Raw genomic sequence first — 22,755 nt, forward strand, 5'->3', positions numbered from 1 at the left:
TTAACTAACGTACATTATTCAACTGAAATGGATCTGAGAAAAATATTCATAGTGGAAGTTACCTAATAAGTCAGTGGCTCCTAATAAGCCTGAATTTTAAAAATACTTTTTGGGGTGAAAAAAATTGCAGAGATTTTTGTTTTTATACGACATCAATATTGCTTCAGGAATAGTATGGTTTGATTCAGTATTTGTATTCACTGTATACCGAATTAGGATAAACCCAATAACTCTAGTTTGAAAGGGAAAAAAACTTATCCAATTCACATTACTTTGAATAGTTTATTCTTTTATAACAAGTTCTCCATCAAGGTATACATTTCAACAATAGACTTAAAGGGGAGAGAGATGATTTTTTCCTCAGCCCAATTTTTGAAAGAATGACTTTTTTTCTGGATATCATTCCGAGGTGAACTCTGTAAGAAAAGTCTACTGGGCTCTGCTGTGAATCAAACCCTGTCTTCTTGCAAACTGAGCAAGTGTGTATTCACATACACCACTGGAGACATGACCATTCCTTCCTTATTTATGCTTTGTGGCATTATGAAGAGCCTAAATGAAGAAGGAATACAGTCCAAAGGCTTGGGGGGGGGGGCATGGCTGAAAAAGGGCAAGAAACACTGGATAGAGCATAAATCAGTTTTTCCCAAAGTTGGTAATATATTCCCCCTAGTGGGCAATGCAATGGGGCCAGGGAGCGGTAGCAGCTACGGGTGTAACATAGGATCCTATAGGTTCACTTGAGTTGGAGACAATGAGAGAAAAAATTTCTGAAGAAGGGGACGATGGAAAAAGGCGTGGGAAACTAGGGCATAAATGAATGTTTATAATGCTTATTAACAGATGTTCCTGCTTCCTGTGATGCTAATTAAATGTCAAGTCACCAGTCCACTTTGAGCAGCTGTTGCATACAGAGCAATGTTCCAGTCGTGTTAATGTTGGTATCAATCAATGCAAAATTTTTAAAATAGTATTTTTAAATTGATTGAAATGTAACACTTACTGTATTTGTGTAGTTTGCATGGAATTTTGTGAAAAGAATTGTTATAAATTCCTACTGTCTGCTATGTGGGGAGAAAATACAAGTAAGCTTCAAGGAAATGTATATCACTTGATAGTTCCAACTATCACAGATCTATAAGTGAGTTACTTACCTCAGTCAAAAAAATGTAAGCTTCAGTCCATATTGTGTCCACGTATACCATGACTATTAATAAGTCGCAGGGTGATGTGTTTGACCCTCATATATATAATCTATATATATATATATATTACAAGAATAGGGTATGTGACTTTTTTAGTTGTGTTCCAACACGTTAAGGCATATATAAAGATAAGGAGATTTTAAATTATATCATAGCTATGATATAATTATGTTATATTGTTATATCATATATTTATAATATAGTTATGTTTGCTGTTTGCTAGAAATTAGCCATATAAAGCCAAATTTGGTTAACTTGAAGTCCAAAGTCACTGAAAAAAGTCTGAATAATAAAAAATTTGAATTATCCAATTTATTCCGGAACCGTAAAATTACTAATTGCAACCTAATCATCAATATTTATGGATGAAGGATATGATAATTATCAGTTATTAAAATTATATCCTTATTTACAAAACTGTTTCCTAAATTTTAATAGTTTATAATTATAATATAATTGTTCTTTTTCTGATGTATTATTCCACTGTTCTGGAATCGGCATCACTGCAGAATTTCTTGACCATGTTCAAAGCCTGATTTACGGAAACAGTTCATGATCATTCATTATGAAACTGTTTCTCAAATTTTTGTTATCATTCTTATGTTACCTACCAAGGATATATATTTTCATTAATGTATTACAATCCGAACTTTCTGATACTTCCATTCTCTTAATGATCACAAAGAGATTCAGCTTTTGAATGTTACATCTTGATCAAAATGTTACATCTGGTTCAAAAGCATAATTGGTAGTAAGTGGTACATATTCTTGATGCACTCCATGCCTGTTGGGCATTAAATTGTCAAAAAGTGTAGAGGGGAAAAAAAAAGAATTTTCAAAACTTTTGTCTTTAGAGATTTATTCTTAACAACCTTGTCGAGAAAAGCAAAGTCTGGCTTTAGAATTTTTAAAACTAAGTTTGCTCATACAAATATCATAATTTTTTCCTTTCAAACTTCAAATTATCCAAACCATTTGAAAAAATTTTAACATTAAATTTAATTAGAAAACTCAAGGGAAGTTCGTGAGAGTTCAAATTATCCAAAATTTGAATTAACCAAGTTCTTCTGTATATTGTATTTTCCATACCACAGAATTGTACTCAATAGATTATTATATCCACTAACAGCTGGGGACTCTTAGTGAAGTGTCCAGACCCAAACTTGATTCACAGAGGCTTCCGAGATAGGTTGTGCAAATCCAGTTACAGCCAGCAGTGGTTAGATCACAGCCCAAACTTGATTCACAGAGATTTCTGAGATGGGCCATATAAATCCACTACAGCCAGGGATTCTTGATCTGTGGGTCACGACAAAATTATTGATTATATACCAAAAACTGTAACATGTTGCAGAACAATATTGGGAAGAATTTACCACAGAACATGTTCAGTTGCAGAATAATGCAAAACATTCTGCTTCGGGAGCCAATTGTGTATGTGACATACTGTTTGGAAATGACTGCCTTATTGCATAAACTGAGTGGAATGGAATAAATATGGGGGTAGATCTAAGGGGGGGGGGAGATCTAAAAGCAATAAATTTTTTCTTGAGCGTTAGAAATGGACTTAACTCCCATATTTCCATCTGTTCTAGGTTGATGTTGTACACAACTTTGCCTTCTAAATTAATTGACCAAGCATCACCTTTGAGAAAAAATCTACAAAGAGTTCTTTTGGAAGGCAGGAACAGCAGTAGAAACTCTGAAAATGCTAAAATAATATTTCACATCAACTCTTTAGTGACGCCTGAAGCTGCCTCAGAACAGTAGTCTATAACTTTCAGAATAACACTTGCAGACAACACGAGAAGTCAGGTCAGACCATGGAACTTTCAGAGCAGTATAAATACTACTAACATATATAGTCTGTATCTTAAATTCTGTGGCATATCACAAACATACAGTCGAATCCAGATTTAATGAATCTGAAGAAATTTTGATTATGATTGATCATTTTTGATTCTATCCACAACTCACCCCCTATATCCTTCTCCAAACAAGGTATCCTAAAACTTTTGAAAAAACTGAAACCCTATTCTGTTGGCCCTGACGACATGTGCTGATGAAGTCGCCGACTATCTTTTAATCCTGTTCAATGTTTCACTAAATTCTGCTACCCTCCCGAACGACTGGAAAATCAATAAAATTATTCCTATCCACAAAACGGGTTCACTTTCCAATCCCCTTAACTTCAGGCCAATAGCAATCACCTCCTCCTGCTGTAAAATCTTCGAGCATATTGTAGCAAAAGAAATCCGTATCCACTTAGACTCCATTAGCTTCTTTTTCCCCAACCAACACGGCTTTAGACAATCTCTCTCTACTACCTCTCAACTGGCCCTCTTCATCCACGACCTCTCTGAAGCCATTGATAAAAACCTACAAACTGATATCGTATTCCTAGATTTCTCTAAAGCCTTTGATAAAGTTCCCCACGATAAACTTCTCAAATTCTCATGCCTTGGCCTTAACGTACAATTACTTAATTGGGTGGAGGCTTTCCTAAAACACCGTAAACAGTTTGTCCATTTTAATGATCATAACTCACCATCTGCCTCCGTAAAGTCTGGGACCCCTCAAGGATCGGTCCTCTCCCCGTTACTTTTCCTAATTTATATCCATGACCTTCCTCAATCCCTCAACTGCACCACTAGACTTTTTGCTGATGACTGTGTAATTTACCGTATCATTCACCATCAATCTGATCAAGAACTTCTCTAACATAACCTGGCTTCCATCGCCGACTGGTGTTCCCTATGGCAAATGCCAATGAATATCTCAAAAACGGTTCACATGAAAGTTACCCGTAAACTTCTTCCTCTTGAATACTCCTACTCCATCAATCATTTACCGTTATCCCAAGTTTCACATATCAAATACCTTGGTGTCATTATTTCAGCCGACCTACGTTGGAACAAACACATCGACTACATTTACCAGAAGTGTCCTAACAAACTTTTCTTCCTCCGCCGCAATCTTAAACACTCTACTCGGGATATCAGACTTCTCTGTTACCAAACTTACATATCCCCCGTCCTCTCCTATGCTGCTGAAATCTGGGACCCTTACACCTCCAGTAATATAGACAAACTTGAATCAATTCAAAATAAATCCGCCCGATTTGTTCACGACTGCTGGTCATCTTTCATTTCTGTGTCCGAACTTAAAAATGAACTTCATCTCCTCCCTCTCTCTACTCTTCGTCTCATCTCTCGATTAACATTGCTTTATAAAATTTTCCATGGTCAGTTCAACATGGATACTTCTGGTATCTTAGCCAAACCATCCTACATCTCTAGAAGACTCGACCATTCCCTTAAAATAAAACCTATTTTTGCTTCCACTGACTGCTTTAAATACAGCTTCTTTCCTCATACCATTGGTGAATGGAACAAACTCCCAAGCTCTATTGTTGAATCTCCCTCTATCACTAGTTTTTTATCCAACATCAAACAATATCTCTGTCATTCTCAATCGCATCCTCTTGTATAGGCCCAAGGGCCAACAATATTGTATAAATAAATAAATAAATAAATCATAATGCAATAAAAAATGAGCACTCAATTTAATTTTTAAAAAATTTTAATTGGAAGCTCATTAAAAACAGCACCTAATTGGCACTGGAACCTAGAAGACTCAGACCACGTCGCTCCCCCCCCTTTCAAAGCAACTATCTGAGATCACAGAGTCCCTAAATCATGCGCTCCCAGCGTGCATGTGCCCTTGTGGGCCGTATATATGGACGTCTTGTGCAACCCTATACCCCATATATCTTGCTTTGTTCTAAGCGTGATGGGGCATGGTAGTCCAGGTCGATCGGAATCGGCAATAAATTGTAGGTCCTGGTCTAAGTACCCCTCGTGTGCAGAAAACGGGTGGGAACTCTGCTCCAATTGCGCCGCACTGCGCCAAAACTAATATCTTGTGCCATCCTGCTCCAATAGCGTATTTTCGCATTTTTCTGCACCAAATAGTGAATTTTGCTTCAGTATGCCCGGAATTTCAGAAAGGACGCCAAAAAATTTTTGTTCCTGCTAGCCACGAAGCGTTTCTTTACGAGAGAGAAGAGCGTGTTTTATTCCACTATACTTAAACTATCGGCCCCTGATCGGGCTTTCCATCGCGAAACCCCGATATTGTCCATGACGAACTGAAGATGGTTTGCAATGCCTTTCAGCTTTAAAGTGCAAATTCGAGTGTTTCCGTTTAAAAAAAAAAGTCTACACTGGAAGCAGCAGAAATTACTGTAGTCGATTGTCATTGTGTTAAATCCAGATGTTTCGTGAAAAAAATTTTAATTCCGGGAGTAAAAAGCGCATGTCCGCCGAATTACGAATGTTAGTTTAGAAACTTTGCCGAATAACGAGCGTTAAATCGTTAATGTTGCAGAATAACGAGCGTTAAATCGTCAATATCGCCAAATAACGAGTGTTAAATCGTCAATATCGCCAAATAACGAGCGTTAAATCGTCAATCTCGCCAAATAGCGAGTGTCAGATCGCCAATCTCGCCAGATAATGAGTGCTAAAATTCTCCCATTTTGCAACAATTTCTTTCCAAGTATAAAAAAATTAAAAACTTATAAAAATGTTTTAGCTCATTTGAAGTGCTGCTGTTCAAGGCAGCAAATAGTGCCCTCAGTAAGCAAAAATCATCTTAAATAGACGGGTGCAAAAAATTTTATGATAGCCGCTCTTTCAAACAAGGTGTCAAAAGCCTAAAACACAAAAAACAAAAATCAAGCTGACGAAAAGATGTTTGATAACAAACGACAGTGCAGTATTATTTTGAAAAGGGTTGAGGGTTAACGAAAATATTCTTGTTAATTTCACTGTTCCAATTTATAAATATCTGCTCCGAATCCCATATTTTGCTGCTCCAAATTCCGAATTTGCTGCTCCAAAACTGCTCCAAATCCTGAATTTTGCTGCTCCAAAGCTGCTCCGAAATGGACTTAGTCACTTCCCACCCCTGAGAAAATGACAGTGGTGTGACAAAAATGCTCTAAGCGTGATTCTACTTCGTTCTGCTAACCCCAGACCCCCTCCCCATGCCGGTTTTCTTTGTATCTGAGCTCTTACAGCACCTAGAATGAAACATTCTTTCTGACAAGTTCCGCAAGCTCGACCATGCACTATGCAAATGAAGCCAAATCCGGACCCTCTGCGAAAAACCTGCCCACTTCACCATTTTGAAACACTCAAAAACCTGTTTTTAGCCCACAGCATGAGGCGGTTTTGACGGAAAACAGGTTTTTGGGCATCGAGTAGAGTGGCGGGTTTAGACGTGGCTTTACAGATTGCCTTCCGCGCACAGACAAAACAGATCGGTTCCGAGTTTGTCTTCTATCAAACTCTCTCACGTGCGCATACAAAATCATAATTATGGTAAAGATTGATGCAATTTGGAAAAAATAATAAAACACAGCGAGAAACTTAAAGACCCAATTTTTTTAAAATGTTATTTCTATAGTATTGAGTGTCTCCTTTAGCTTCATAATTTATTGCGGCCGTCCGTAGAAACTACAGACAATTCGTAGCAGTTGGCAAGTCTGAAAATGCTAATGATTGACAGATGAATGTCTACCCGTTTCGTACCTCCTGTACGTATTTTTTGCGAAAGTGGCTACTACTTCCTTTGCATTCTAAGATTTTCTTTCTCATTTTGCAAAAAAATTTGACCGTAGCTTAAACCCTGATGGGAGAGCATTTTTAGGGGTGCGAGGTAAAAAAAAATTGCAATATGTTGACTGATTATTCAGGGAAATTGAAATGATAAAAATTTAATTTTTCAATTCCTAAAGAAATATGAATCGTACCAATATTTTGACACCTCATCTTCTGTCATACAAACTTTGCATTGTGAAAGTTTCTTTTTTGATTAGCGATCATACTTATTTTCCATTTTGGTTGAGAAAAAATACCATTATTTACTTAAAATATTTCATGGTTTGTTTACATTGGTATCCCGTGTTATTAGCATGTTGTGCTTAGATTTGATACTAAATCTCAAAAAATTAAAAAATAGTAAGTCATTTTAGTTTCGTTTTTGAATTTTCAAAAAAAAAAAATGAATATTAGCCATAGCCAAAAAGATATTAAGCAATGAGAGTAAAATAATTTTTAGAAATTGATTATTGGATAATTAATGTAATCAATTACAGAAAAAACCCTGAATTTTCTAACAGTTAAAAAACATGTTATCCAAGGAGGTGCGGGAAGGTAAGTTATATTGCTCTGAGGGTGTGGGAAGGAAAAAAGGTTGGGAACCACACACACACACTGCACTACATCAATCCTAATAGTAATTCAGCCAATCTGTTGTATCGATTTTACCACGCAATCTTACTTTGTATATAAGATGCCAACATAACATGCTCTTTTTTTAACAAAGGAAATCTGTGTTCAAAGGGAGAAAATGTTCAAATTTTTTTTTAAATATCTCCAATTTTCAAACATTACATTGTTTCTGGAAATTTGTTTTTGCGCACATCTGTATATATACGTTTATTATTTCAACTGTGATAATTTATAAATCTCTAAGCCATGGAAATAAAATTACATTGCATGGTGAGCAAGGGAAAGTTGTACATCAATACAACAAACCACATTTGTGATTTTTTTTCCTTAATATTTTTTTAAAATCATGATGCTCAGTAAATTTCCATATTTCAGATGAAAGACATTAACAAAAGACTTTGGCAGCCACCCCTGCATAACATTTACCTGCGAGTATATGATTACCATTGTGTTTAACCATCACATTTCTACATGTAATTATTGGTGTGAGAGGCTGTTTTGTAGGATTTTCATTGTCAGTTTTGTGGAAAAGGTGTGAACCTATGTGAATTGTTTATATTTAGAACGTGGATTCTTGTCCTCAACATTGTACAAGCCACAGTAATGTGGATTCTGATTTGGTTCTTTCGGTAAGCAGAATTCTTGTTAATTCTGTTTGTCAAAAACACTTATATATATATAATAAAGTTTTAAAAAAAAAATACCCATAACAGTGCATTTTCATCATTTTTACCATTTTAATACATCCTACGGGCTCTTGTCTGTCTTTTCCTATTTTTTGGTAAACTGTCCTACTTTTGTCCAAGTCCTATCAACAAAATTTGTGTAAATGATTTTAATTTAGTAGGGAATCACATTGATATATTGTCAAATACAAATGTAGTTGATTGCATTGCAGTTAATGATTCTATCAAAGCATAAATTTTATTGTTTTTAAGGTTATTTGTGAGGTGTATGTGAACCATTTGGTTTATTAATTTTTCGTTTGCTTATTTTGAGAGTTCAACAAGTAGAGTAGTCATTAAAAACTTCTCTATCTGGATCGATCTTATTTCATGGTCTTGGACAGTAACATAAATCATCCAAAATTATAGTGTACATTTTGTGTATAAGTGAGACAAAATTTTTGCATAACGAAGCAGTTAGATACATAGGCCTATTTTAGATTTGGTTATTCTGATGCTACCCAATAGCATTAAATTGTCCTCTGCATTTTTAGGGCATGCAGAGGCATAAACAATATTTACAAAGCTCTGCGAAGAGCTAGAAATGAAAGTGCTTCATTTATCAAAAACTATGACACTGGCATGGAACAGTAAGATGTAAACAAATCCCTTCTAAGAAAGGATAGACCATGCAGTGAAACCATCTAGTTCTCCTTATTTGCATTGGACTTGTGATTTACATATTTTTGCTTTTGAAAGTAGTCTGGCAAGAGTGTCATTCTTAAAGAAACTTGCATGTCCGCATAATTTGCTGTGCATCATGGAAGAGAGTTGACAGACTGGACTTTGGAAGACTCCTAAAAAAAATGTAATATATGGTGAGGAGAGACAGAAAAGAATTATATTTGTTGTTGCTAGTACACTGTTTTGGCCAAAAATTGTTTTTGTTACAGAGTCATTCCTGTCATTTTGCTTTGACTCCAGTGAATCTTATAGGGTTCTGAAGCAATGCTATGAATTTTTAAAAAATTTTTAAGCAATTTTTTTTTTTTTTATGTTGTGATTATATGTTGTCTGGGGGTGCCTCCAACTTCTTAGTTTTACTTTTTCCTACTTTTTTAATTTTTTGAGTGGGAATCCTGCATCATATATATATATATATATATCATTTGTCAGTGATGTTGATACTTCTGGATATTTTCTTATTATATGCAAGTATCGGCTAACCTTTTATACACGATGTGTATTCTTTGAACTGGTCTTTTTATTCTGTGTAGTGTATCAGAATTTGTATCATATTTCTAAAAACATTTTGGGTAGTTCATAAGTTCTTTGATCTCAAGGTGTTAAAACATTCTGAGATGACAATTTGAAGATTGGTATGTGGCTATTCATAGAGATTTGTTTTGTTTGTGGTTTTGGTTGTGATGAAAGCTCTTGTTACAGTTGCATTTTCTGTTTTAATTTTTCGAATTGATAGAGTGCAGTGCTGCTTATTGCTTAATTTGCATTCATTTTTCAATACTGGATTTTGCATTCATAAAATGGGTGAAGAAATGTCTGAGTTGAAATTAGTTATGGATTTTTCTTATTGTGTTGAAAATCCTTTATAATTTTTCTAGGCACTAAAAACCTATCAATAAATATTCATACATTAATATATATTTATGGGGGGGGGGGTGTATTAATATTTTAATTGCAAAATAAGGCATTCTATTCATCTTTGAAAGCAAGTTCTTCAATATTGTCTTTTTTATGAACTTTTGGAAAACTTAATTTTTTGTATAAATTATCAAAAAAACCAGTAATTTAATTGTTTGCCATTATGGTGTAAAAATAATTTTAATTTTTCAGTTTTTTTTAAGTTACACAAATAAGGTAAATACCAGGTCTTGAAAGGGCGCGGTAGCCCAGGTTGATAAGATACTTGCATAAAGTACCAAATGATGTTTAGAGGGGTCACAAGTTTGATACCAGGGTCAACCTTGTCAGAAAACTTTCCTGGCATAGGGGTACAACAGAAACTGCGACATGACAGCAGAAAAAATTGCTACTGCAAGAAGCCCCCATCGCAGGGTTAGTGCACCAACTTCTCGATGAGTATAAAAACAAGCCTGCCGCTCGGAATCGGCAATAAATTGTAGGTCCCGGTCTAATTAACCCTCGTGTGCAGAAAATGGCCGTGGTGTGACCAAAATGATCAAATGACCAGGTCTTGACAAATCAAGGCGGGGGAATTTGTTGTCAATCAAATTTCTTTTCCAAGTCTAAAATAATTTTCTTTCATTTTTTCCAGGACTTTTTGAACTCTTGATGTGTGTGTTGATAAAGTTTCTGATATATTTTGCTAAAATGTAATTTGAGTGCAATCTCATTTAAAAAATTGTGAGCAGAACTTTTTATCCCCATGGACACCTGGCACTTGTCAAGCACTGGTATATACCGCATGTACAAGCCAACTTAAACTCTATTTGCGGACCACCAATGCTGCAAAACATTAAAAACCAGAATTATATCTGAAAAATAGATATTTTAGAGGGAGGAAAAGTTCATTTCTAAGATATAAATATTACAATGAAATCTGATTCCACCAATAATAATAATAACGTGATCCTCACGTATTCCCAAGGGACCAGCATGATCCGTCCAGGGAATTTGTTAGTGTTAGTAAACATCCATGCCCGAACCGGGATTCGAACCCAGACCTGCACAGTGAGAAGCTAGTTCCCTAACCACTCGACTGCCAGGCGGCAATATGCCCAATTTGTTTATGCCCTGAACACCATGGTGTACAGCAGCGGTTCTCAACCTTTTTTGACTTGTGGAGCCCTTTTAAGTAAAAAGATTCTATGGCGGAGCCCCGTAGGCCAATTTTTTAATTATTCATCAAAGTTATTGATCCATTTTTACTATTTAAAAATATTTATAATTATTTTTTTAAATTTACTTTTTTTTTATTTTCCTTGAGCGGCCGCAGAGCCCCTGGAGAGTGCACAAGAAACAACGGTTGAGAACTGCTGGTGTACAGAGTTCGTACAGTCAAGTTTATTTTCAAGTCCTTGAAAATTCGCATAAGTCCCTAAAGAGCTGGTTTTAAATTTTCAAGTACTTTTTAGAATTTTTTTTCCAGATAGTTTTTGGAAGAACACCTTGATAAATTTCACATTAAGGTGTCTTAGTTTTTTGCCCCCCATGTAAGTGATGTCATTGCTTGAAAGTGTTATTGTGTTACATAATGCTACCTACAATTTATGTAAATGGAAAAAAAAAACACTTGGTCCTTATGGTCTTAAATTTGTAAAAAAGTTCATTTACAAGGACAGATGAATGGTTGATGTACAAAATGATTTGTGGCTGTATCTTCTCTGTATGTAGTGTGAGTGAAGCTACCTCTGTTTTGTGTAAACAAAAACACATTTTTTACAAGAGTGTGTGTGAGATTTGAAGCTTTTCTACAACCCTTGTGGGGAAAAAAAAGTGGGAAGTGCATTTTTAATATCTTATGGCAGCAAAATCCATTCTGTCAAGATTGATTGCTAAGTGTACACAACGAAAGTGTTGCTAAGAGCAAATACTTCTGTAAAATCATCATACAGGGTAGGGTATCTACCAACATGGGAAAATCATGGAAGTCAAAAATTTGCAAAATAGGAAAAAAGGTCACATTCGTACACTGATGTTGGTTTAACACCAAGTTCCCTGAAATTGGATGAAAGTTGGTCTTCTAACTTACAAAAACTCAGTTAATGTGAGTTTGTGGGTAGTTAGGATAATGGTTTCCGAACTTTTTAGACTCACAGAACTCTTTCTTATCGAAATTTTTGGTAATTCAAATTCCTAAACAACAATTATAAAAACAATTTCTTCCCCACCCTATCTTAAACTGTATCTGCCACCGTATAAGTGGATCATCACTGCATATGTTCTGTGTATTGAAAAGCATTTTTGACTGCATGGTCACACAAAAGATCTTGCTTTGAAAAAAAAATCCTGTTAAAATAGTTTTTAGTAAAACTAAAATATCTTATTTATCATGGCAATGACATCTAAGCACAAATCTTTCTATGGTCAAAACCGTATTTAAATGTGTACTCTACAAAAAACTAACCCCTCAAAATTTTGTAATTTATAACATTGACCTAACTTCTCATCTTTGATATCGCCACAAAATTTAATCTTTCTTTATTTTCTGACCCCACTTTCTCTTTGATTCATTATTCAACTGTAGTCCTGTCTTCACTAAAGTAAGCAATCTGAATCTTTTAAAAAAAATTAAAACCCCACTCCACTGGCCCCGATGGGATCCCAAATCATATTCTTAAATTTTGCACTGATGAAATATCTAATTATCTATTGATTAGCTTCATCTCATTAAACACATCTAACTTGCCCTCTGACTGGAAAATTGATAAGATTATCCCGATTCATAAATGAGGTTCTCTTTCAAATTTCCTTAATTTTAGACCAGTTGCTATCACCTACATGCTGCAAACTTTTTTAGCACATAGTTGCCAAGGAAATCCGCTTACACATTGATTCAATAAACTTCTTTTTCCCTAATCAGCATAGCTTTCGATCATCTTCATGAGTAACTACCCAATTAGCTCTTTTCATACATGATTTATCAAGCAATATCTACAAAAATGTCCAAACTGTCATACTTTTCTTGGATTTCTCTAAAGCTTTTGACAGGATGCCCCATAATAAACTTCTACTCAATTTCCAAAACCTTGGCCTATGTGTTCAACTGCTTAAATGTTTGGAAGTCTTTCTCACCAACCACAGTCAGTTTGTCTCCTGCAAAAGGCCAGAACTCCCCATTTCTCAAGGTTGAGTCTGGCATGCCCAGGGTTCGGTCGTCTCACCATTATTATTTTGGATTTATATAAACAATCTTTCTGATTCTATCAATTGCTATATCAGACTCTGCAGACGATTGTGTTATCTGAAGGTTTTTAACAGCTGGCTAATGTGAAGATGTATTTAGGAAACAAAATTTAACTGCTTTTGTGGAGAATTGAACCCGCATCCTTTCATTTTCCTAGTGAATGCCCTGAACCACTAGACTACAAAGGCAATGAATATATCAATCTTTCCTCCCGAGCTTGTGTGCACTGAATGGAACCATGCATGGACTGTCGGACCTAACTTAGGCCAAAATTCACAATTGCTGACATTGCCACCAAATGGCGACTTAAGAAAAAAGTGACATCTTCAGATTGCGTCATCTACCAAACAGTGCACAATGAATCCGACCAAGCATCTCTCCAAAGTAACCTCAACAGTATTTCGGAATAGTGCTCGTCCTGGCAATTACCCCTCAACTCTTCAAAAACAGTCTTTATGAAACTTAATTGCAAAATACTTCCTCTCGATTCTTCTTACTCATCAATATCTCTTTAATCACTGAGGTTTCTTATTATAAATATCTGGGTGTAATTACTTCTGCTGACCTTCAATTGGGACTTCCATGTTGATTATGTCTTTCATAAGTGTCTCCAAAAACTTTTTAATTCATCAAAACTTTAACCCATTTATGGCAAAGGTACTAAAAATCAAAAAATTAAAAAGTGAATATTTCGTGTTTTATTGACCTAAAGTAATACAAAAAAGAAAATTCCGTGAAATTTTGAAAAGCAGATTCAGAGTACTGATCCGACCTATATATAGGTCGCTAAGCATTTAAGCTACCAAGCTATGAAAAACCTTGAAGCATTTTACATGCAACCCAACATCACATTTTTCACAACGAGTTGTTTTTTACGAATGGCACTGAGCACATCTTGTTTGTTTCTCTTGAGGAATCGCCCAATGGTTCATTCCATCAAATCTTGCTTGAGGTATTCCATGTGGTTGCCTCCCACATTGACCTGGTTCTCGATGTTTTCCAAAGGATTCTAGATAGAATCTTGCAACCCTTCTTTTAAAATTGAGCAAATCCAGCTGATTATCTCCAGCACAAATTCTGTGTAGTTGCCAGGCATTATTTATGGCCTGGTCCAAAAAGTATGCTACTAAACAAAAGTACCATTTCTTTCCTCAAATAGACACCCTGTATTTGTTCACATTCTGATCAAGTCGATCAACTCCACCCATATGTTCATCATGAACTTTCACCATTCTTGGCTGTTGCACAGTGATACAGCTTTTCTTTGCTGATGAAAATCTACTAGTAGTTGCCATTGGGGCCACACCCACAGCATTAGAGCACATTGTCACAACATTATTGTCATTCCATCGGCAAAGGATGATTTCGGCTGTTTCATCCACTTTGTAGTCACATGCTCCTCTGGCTTTTTTTTTTCCAAATCATTTTGTCTCACCAAAGGACACTTCTCTATTCGATTTTCTCTAATTGTACCTGTGCCTTTTATACCCATAGCTTTTAGTTTCTCCATCAGTTTGAGACTCATGAAAAGTTTGTCAAAACAAGTGTGATAATTTAGGGGGTGTCGCTGACGTATGATGTTGGCAAATTTCATCATCATATCTCCACCCATTCTTAAAACAGCATCATTCCTCTTGTTATTTTTCCCTTAATATGGTTCAAACCATAAGACATATCCGAGAGTTGTACATCCAGACCATATTTTAAAACCAAATCTTATTGGTTTGCCTCTGAGACATTGCTTGCACCCATGGTGTTCAATATATTCGCACATAGATTCATCTACGCTATAAAATTCCTCTGTAGGAGCATGCCATAAATAGTTTTCACTCAGTTTTTCAATTAGGGGATGCAGTTTTGCATATTTGTCTTCCACATCTAAGTTATTATTATCAGCAAAGTGCATGTTAGAACAAATGCGATCAAACCGGTCCCTTCGCATAGCACCTGCAATGAGCTCACAGTGTGAATCTGCACTGTTTTCCCAGTACATCCTTCTACGTGGAACTTCAATGTAGCCGCTAACAAGCAATATCCCAATAGTGCATTTCATTTCTTCAATTGTGACTCCTAAATTTGTATTATGTTGCATACATAGCATATCTGTTCGACTCGGTAGCAGCCAACTCGAACACACCGTCATCAAAAATAAGTTCAAAGTTGAGTAGGAGTCAAATTTTTTGACAGAAGTTCATCTAAACCAGGAGATTCATCTCTGTTCCATTCACCAAACACAGGGACAAGGTCACGATTATGTAATTTTCTGTTAATTTTGTTAGTTCGAGCCTTCTTTTCTGCCACAACAGGTGCAGGGGTGGGAACTCTGCGCCAAAACTAATATCTTGCGCCATCCTGCTCCAATAGCGTATTTTCGCATTTTTCTGCGCCAAATAGCAAATTTTGCTTCAGTATGCCCGGAATTTCGGAAAGGACGCCAAAAAATTTTTGTTCCTGCTAGCCACGAAACGTTTCTTTACGAGAAGAGTGTGTTTTATTCCACTATACTTAAACTATCGGCCCCCTGATCGGGCTTTCCATCGCGAAACCCCGATATTGTCTGTGATTGTGGAACTGAAGATGGTTTGCAATGCTTTTCAGCTTTAAAGTGCAAATTCAAGTGTTTCCGTTTAAAAAAAAAAGTCGTCACTGGAAGCAGCAGAAATTACTGTAGTCGATTGTCATTGTGCTAAATCCTGATGTTTCGTGAAAAAAATTTTCATTCCGGGGGTAAAAAGTGCATGTCTGCCGAATTACGAATGTTAGTTTAGAAACTTTGCCGAATATCGCCAATGTTGCCGAATAATGAGCGTTAAATCGTCAAATAACGAGTGTCAGAACACCAATCTCGCCAGATAATGAGTGCTGAATCGTCAAACATCGAGTTGATTCTTACGAAATTCTCTCCCATTTTGCAACAATTTCTTTCCAAGTATAAAAAAATTAACAACTTATAAAAATGTTTTAGCTCATTTGAAGTGCTGCTGTTCCAAGCAGCAAATAGTGCCCTCAGTAAGCAAAAATCATCTTAAATAGACGGGTGCAAAAAATTTTATGATAGCCGCTCTTTCAAACAAGGTGTCAAAAGCCTAAAACACCAAAAACAAAAATCAAGCTGACGAAAAGATATTTGATAACAAAAGACAGTGCAGTTTTATTTTAAAAAGGGTTGAGGGTTAATGAAAATATTCTTGTTAATTTCACTGTTCCAATTTATAAATATCTGCTCCGAATCCCATATTTTGCTGCTCCAAAATTGCTCCAAATCCCGAATTTGCTGTTCCAAAACTGCTCCAAATCCTGAATTTGCTGCTCCAAAACTGCTCAGAATCCTGAATTTTGCTGCTCCGAAATGGACTTAGTCACTTCCCACCCCTGCAGGTGACTTCTCATCACTGGAATCTAAATCTGGTACAACTTGCACACGAAGCAGGCTTCCTGGCAGATTACTCAGGGTGCCACTGTCATCTTCATCACCAGAATCCTCGTCTGTAATATGTCCAGCTGCAGTGTCAGGTGGTTCAACGTATATATCAGCATGACTTAGGGCAGCTCCATCCTTATAACCCTGTTCTTCAATACCAGTTAGTAAATCACATAGGCGTTTTGGCATCTTACTTGATCCATAAAATTTGCATGGAGGTACTCCTCTGCAAAAAATAAAAATAAACTAAATAAATATACAAGTATATATGATGCATAAAAATAAACACATATTTTTGTTGTTTAGGGCATTTATAATCAATGCATACACCTGCTAAGATTTGAATAGTGTCATGATAAAAAGATAAACAAAACTAACCTTATATATGCCTAGCGTCCTACATCTAGGTCACCCTATTTGTATACAATAGGCCTAATGACACTTCCAATTTTCTAATTGTATCTTTATACTTTTCCGATAGAATTAACCATTCCAAAAAATTGAAACCCATCTTTGCATCCATAGATTTTTTCAAATTTAGTTTTTCCTTGAACAATAACTGATTGGAATCCTATGAGAATATAAAAATTATTACAGAAATTAAAACGTAAAAAGTAAACATGTGGAAAAAAACCCTACCAGATTTTCAAGATCCTCAAGATATGGCTTAAAGTTTTAATAATGACTATTAGAAGAAATTTAGATGATACTGAAGAAATTAAACTGCCCTTGCACAATACAAGAGAGTATATTCAATAATTCCATTAACTATGTTTTACTCAGAAACTTCTAATGAAATGTTAAAAGGAATATTATAATAACAATTAAATGATAAAGCAAGTGGATACAATAAATTAATTGTATTTAAGTGAAAAAGTTGAAAAAAGTTAGTCTATATAGCAATCCTATATAAACACAATTGATAACTTCCTAAAAGACATATTTTATGCATGGAATTTATTCACTAATAACATGGAATTTTAGCCTGGGGTGGGATGTGTTATTTAATCTTTGTATGTTTATACCATAACAAAATAAGGTCAATAAAATAAGTATTAACTCTAACAACAATAGTGTCACACTCTTAACATAAGACAAATATATGTACATATAGGATTATAAAATTTGTAACAGTAAGTTACACATGGCTAACAATGAAAAGTAATAGAACATCGCCGCTGTGGTGGTCGAGTGGTTATAGTGCCGGACTCGTGATGCGAGGATCCGGGTTCGAACCCCACAGTGGTGGTCGGCTGAAGTTGGTTTTCTGTGGTTCCCAACTTCAAGGCGCAAATGCGAGCCGATCTCCCCGTTAAAAAGTCTCGCCACAGAGAGCAACAGTCCTACAACGGTAAATCATTCAACCATAACACTTCACTCATAGTTTGTAAAACTGGGGGCAGATGACAGCACTACACATAACAAGCATTACACAGAAACAAACTTTACGTCAGGTTGCACTACACGTACACGCACATTCCCGCATGTACCGATTCGTTGGGGGGTTCCGGGGGGTGCATGTGTGGTGTAGCAGTAGTAGGTAGGGGCTCGGGGATCCATGATGTTCAGCCACCTCGTTGGGCAATTTGCCTGTTGTGGCGTTGTATTTGTATTTGTATCAACTAGATATAGAAATATTTATCAAATGTCAAGAGTCCATAGAACATTATTTAAAAAAGTTTGTTTTACTGCTCTTAAAATACTAAATCTTTTTCACACAATGAACCATACAAAAAATAATTTAAATTCCAACTTTAACATTTATTCATTTGCAAGAGACAAACTATGAAGCAATTAGGCAATAAATATGATGCTTGAGAAGCTCAACGCGTTGATGTATATCAGGTGTCCAACTTCTTTCTGTTCACAGGCCAACATAATGGTCAACTATAGTGTCGCAAGCTGCATCAGTGGTGCAACTTCAGTGTATAAGCCGATCCATTATTAATTGAATTAATTAGTTATTAAATTAATTTTATCACTAGAAATAAGTTTGTAAGAAGTTTGTTAATCGAGAAATCTGCTGTTGGAACCGATAGTTCAAATGATAATCGCAAATTTAATTTTTCATAGTACTTTTACCTTGTCGCGAGCCGCACAAAATCACTTCACAGGCCAGCTGTTGGCCACCCCTGATGTATATGGTTTGTGTGATACTAATTATTTTTGTGAATATTGCAAGAAATTAACATTTTGAAATTTTAACCGTCTGTGTATGCATACTGAAGTCAATCTTTATAACTATGCACAGCGCTTTTTGTTTTGCTTTATATATTCGTGCATGAGTTATATTTGAAAAATTATATACTGGCATATATTGTTTGAAAAAATTTATATGCAATATTGATCACACTTAACATAATGACCATAATACCGCCCGATTATTTAAATATTTTGGTGTATATTTAAATGAGTAGAATCAGTGGTATATTTTCAAAACTTTTTGAAGGCATCACCTGGAACCCTTTCCTTGTAAAGGTTTTTTTTTAAAAAAAAATTCAACACCTTAGAGGTCATAAGGGTAATTTTCAGATTATGAAATCCATGGGAGCAAAGCCATGGTAACAGCTGGTAACCAATATATTTCAAACAGTTCCAGCAAAAGATATTTTAAGAATTAGTAAAGTGGCTTATAAATTGTTAGTAACTCCATGTAAATTATGAATGGTGAATTAAAAGTTTTCAGTCTCTTATACATGTGTACTTTGTTTTATTAATGACCTTTTTGAAGAAAGTCTTTTCAAACATCTTTTTGAAAAATTTGACGTAAAATTTTAATCAATTTATGTCCAAGAGACATATCACTACTTTTGATATGAAAATTTGTGAAATAAATAAAACTTGATTAACATAATCCAGAATCACCTTTGTCTTAAAGCAGGGATACACATTCTTTTCAGTCCACGGGCCAGAAATGTGTATGCATAGGGTTGACCACATATGTCCCGTATTTTATGGGAAATTCATCTGATTTTCCTTACAACAACCTTGATGAAATTCCCTACAACATTTTCAGCCATTCCATTTCTTTCTGTATTTTCAACTAAGCTTGTTTGAATTTTTATTTGCTGAAATCAAGGATTGAAATTATTTTCGTAGCTTTTAAATTGTACTATGATAATTATGAATAATTGTCATAATTATAGTTATATAAATATATATACATATTTGCCAAACACGTACATTTTTGTTGCAAAGTTGCTTGGGGAAGGGGGGCTCATGTGGTCTGAGCTCCTAGGCTTCAGTTTCTATGGGGTGCTGTATTTTAACGAACTTTCAATTTAATTTAAAAAAAAAAGTGTTGAGTGATTTTTTTATTGGACTTTGATTATGTTGTCCTGAAGGGGAAGTCCCTTTCTCGGGGGGAAGCTGAATGTAAGCTCAACATTCATTGCTACTGAGAGGCTTTGTGCCAATGTTGGCATGTCTGGATTGCAGGGTTTCTACGGTACCGCTTACCTTCCTTGTGCTGTAGTTTACTAAAACAATATATATTTTGTTGATTATATGATATGAAATTAATGTCAAAAACTTTTCAGGATGGGCAACAACATGAATTAAACAGGAAAGTTTTCATTGGACGATGCACTGAAGACATTACCACAGAAGACTTAGAGGATTACTTTTCTAAATATGGTGAGGTAACTGATGTTTTCATACCAAAACCATTTCGAGCATTTGCCTTTGTGACCTTCTTAGATCCAGATGTTGCTCAAAGTCTTTGTGGAGAAGATCACATCATCAAGGGTGCTAGTATCCATGTAAGTAATGCTGTTCCAAAAAATGAAACACCGAATTTCCAAGCTCGAAGAGCAGCTAACCAGTTTCCGCTTTATCCTCCTGATGTAAGTGGATATGCTGGTGGGAGCAATCGAAACTCATCTAAAACCAGTGGAAATGCTAATGGTGGCATGTGGAATAGAGGCACCAGCAATGAAATCACAAACCTAGCACAGCTAGGTAGTACTTTGGGTTTGTTAAGCAGTGGCCAGACTGCAACAACAACACCAACACAACAGGCAGGGGCTAAAGGTGTTAATACAACTCCTCCAACAATGAGTATGGGTGCTCTGAACTTGAATGCAGCTTTACCTCTCAGTTCAGCTGTTGTTGCTGCTGCATTGCAGCAAGGATTAAGTCTGTTTGGGGGCAATATACCTCCTCCACCTGCAGATAATTCTCAAAGTACAAATCCTAGTCAGCCAGTTGTTAGTGCAGCAGCTGTTAGTGCTGGTGGTACTGCTAGTGGATTTCATGGCTGGAATCATGCAGGCGTGACTGGTGCACCAGGTCAAGCCCAGTGGCCATGCGATGCAAAACAAGCATATGGCTATGCTAACAATTAGAGTGTTAGACCACATTCCAGGTTACAAAATTCTGTTTTAAATTGCTATTTAATGTATTTCTCCCTTACCAGCATTAAATTGGTAGTATGTATTTCTCATCCCTTATGCTGATACAGTGGGAATTACATATATAACATGACAGTGGATCCTTGTTATTGTCAAATTTTATTGTGGGTGCCATGATGCTTTTAAAGCAAACCCGATGGGATTTTTGTGAGAACTACGGATATTTTGTGAATTTGAAAGTGTTATTAAGTTTTACATAAAGTTTGTTTATGATTAATCTCAGATCTATCCAACAGAAATTAAAACAAAATTAATTCACTTTTAGAATGTATTATAATTGCCAGTTTCCAAGCATGCAAATTTGTATTTTAAAGTTAGTTTAATTTACTAAAATTTTAAACCTGAGTATAAATGATATTTAAAATCTATTTTTTATTTAAAATTGTTACATAGTTTATAAATTAATGTGTTAACATGACGAACATAAGTTTGTTAACTTTGTTTAGTTTTTAAAAAAATCATTCTCTCTCGCTGATGTTAACAGCTGTTGTTTGCTTTATAAATAAGACCTGAATTGCTTTTTAGAAAATTTTTCAGAGTTTTTTTTTACTTTCAGCTTTTTAACTCTTTCAAATATTTTTATTTATTTTGATCAGTATTAATAGAGCTTGGTATTGTTATCTATATAGCTACAGTAGACTCTCGCTAATCCAGCACATATCAGACTAGGGTGCGGTTACTGAAAGTTTGGTGAAAAAAGCACATTTAAATAATATCTTCTGTGCACAGACACGGAACGACGTGTTTTTATCTTCTAAGGTTGAAGACAACATGGCTAAGAATGCTGGATTACTGCACAGGTGGGACTAGTGCATGGCTAGATTATTGAGAGTCTACCGTATGATTAAACTAATATCACAGGTTCTGACTTTCACAAGTATGAAATATGTTAAATAAGGTAATTATATTTTAGTTGAAGTCATGGCAAAAGTCTGATTTAGCAAATAATTTACCACAAGAATCTCGCTGCTGTGAGATAGTTGCAATGCACCATCAACAACCTAATGTTGAAGATATTACAGTGTATATAGTGACGAGTCTGTGTGATAATGACAATTTTTCCCACTATCACGAGCTCTTATCATAATGAACTTTTAATGTATTAGACAAACATTTTATTGTGATGCTTCTGCAGGGGATTTTTTTTTAAATTTTTATAATAAGTAAAAACCACACATTTTTATAGGGAGGGGGCTGTACCCATAGTACTGAGATACAGTTGATTTAGAAAACTGAATTTATTAAGGTCAATGCTCAAAGGTTTTGGCACAAAGTGCACATTATATATATAGAGTCATGAATGAATCACAATTGGTTACTCTGTACCCATATTGTATTATTAGTACTTCATTGGCAGTGTTATTGAAACAGTGTTTCGAAACTTGTTTTTGAATGCACAGAAATGAACAGGAATGTATAATTGAAAAAACGCTGTCTGTATATTCATATAAATATATAAATATGTACATATATTGAAAGGTGTGTATAAAAAGAGTAAGCTTCTCTATTCTGTGTAAATCTGGTGTTAAAAAAATTGTTGATATTCTATGGAATAGAGCAGTTTATACGAAAAACTAATATGAAACTATTTTCTTTTTTTAAAAAAATATTCAAAATAGGTAAAAAAAAAAAAATAGATCAATCATGTTTAAAAATATTTTGTGGATGGCTTTGAAATAGGTATTTTAATCAGCAAATTTTCAGTAGTTTCAACTTACACAGTATAAATGCTTAATTCCAGGCTTGTTAATTTCATGTTACTTGGAAAGAAAGTTGTTATATCATGTGTAATAGCATTAATTTACTTCACTTGTATCACTTAGTTTTTTTAAGATTGCATTGATATCTCGTGTCAGGTAATGAGT

General features: G+C 35.2%; 1 protein-coding gene across 1 annotated transcript in view; it reads left to right on the top strand.

Annotated features, from left to right (window-relative positions):
* Positions 1-22,511, top strand: part of LOC149073474 (TAR DNA-binding protein 43-like) — a 35,421-nt gene extending 12,910 nt beyond the window's left edge. Inside the window, exon 4 of the mRNA XM_089247424.1 lies at positions 20,018-22,511. Within this exon, the coding sequence (XP_089103550.1) occupies positions 20,018-20,824 (807 nt within the window). The 3' untranslated portion in view covers positions 20,825-22,511. The remainder of the gene's footprint in view (positions 1-20,017) is intronic.
* Positions 22,512-22,755: the final 244 nt, after the last annotated feature.

This window comes from Pholcus phalangioides, unplaced genomic scaffold, assembly GCF_987345545.1.
Source record: "Pholcus phalangioides strain wild (caught in Gottingen) unplaced genomic scaffold, Ppha-v1.0 ptg000017l_1, whole genome shotgun sequence".
NCBI classification, from domain to species: Eukaryota; Metazoa; Arthropoda; class Arachnida; order Araneae; family Pholcidae; genus Pholcus; species Pholcus phalangioides.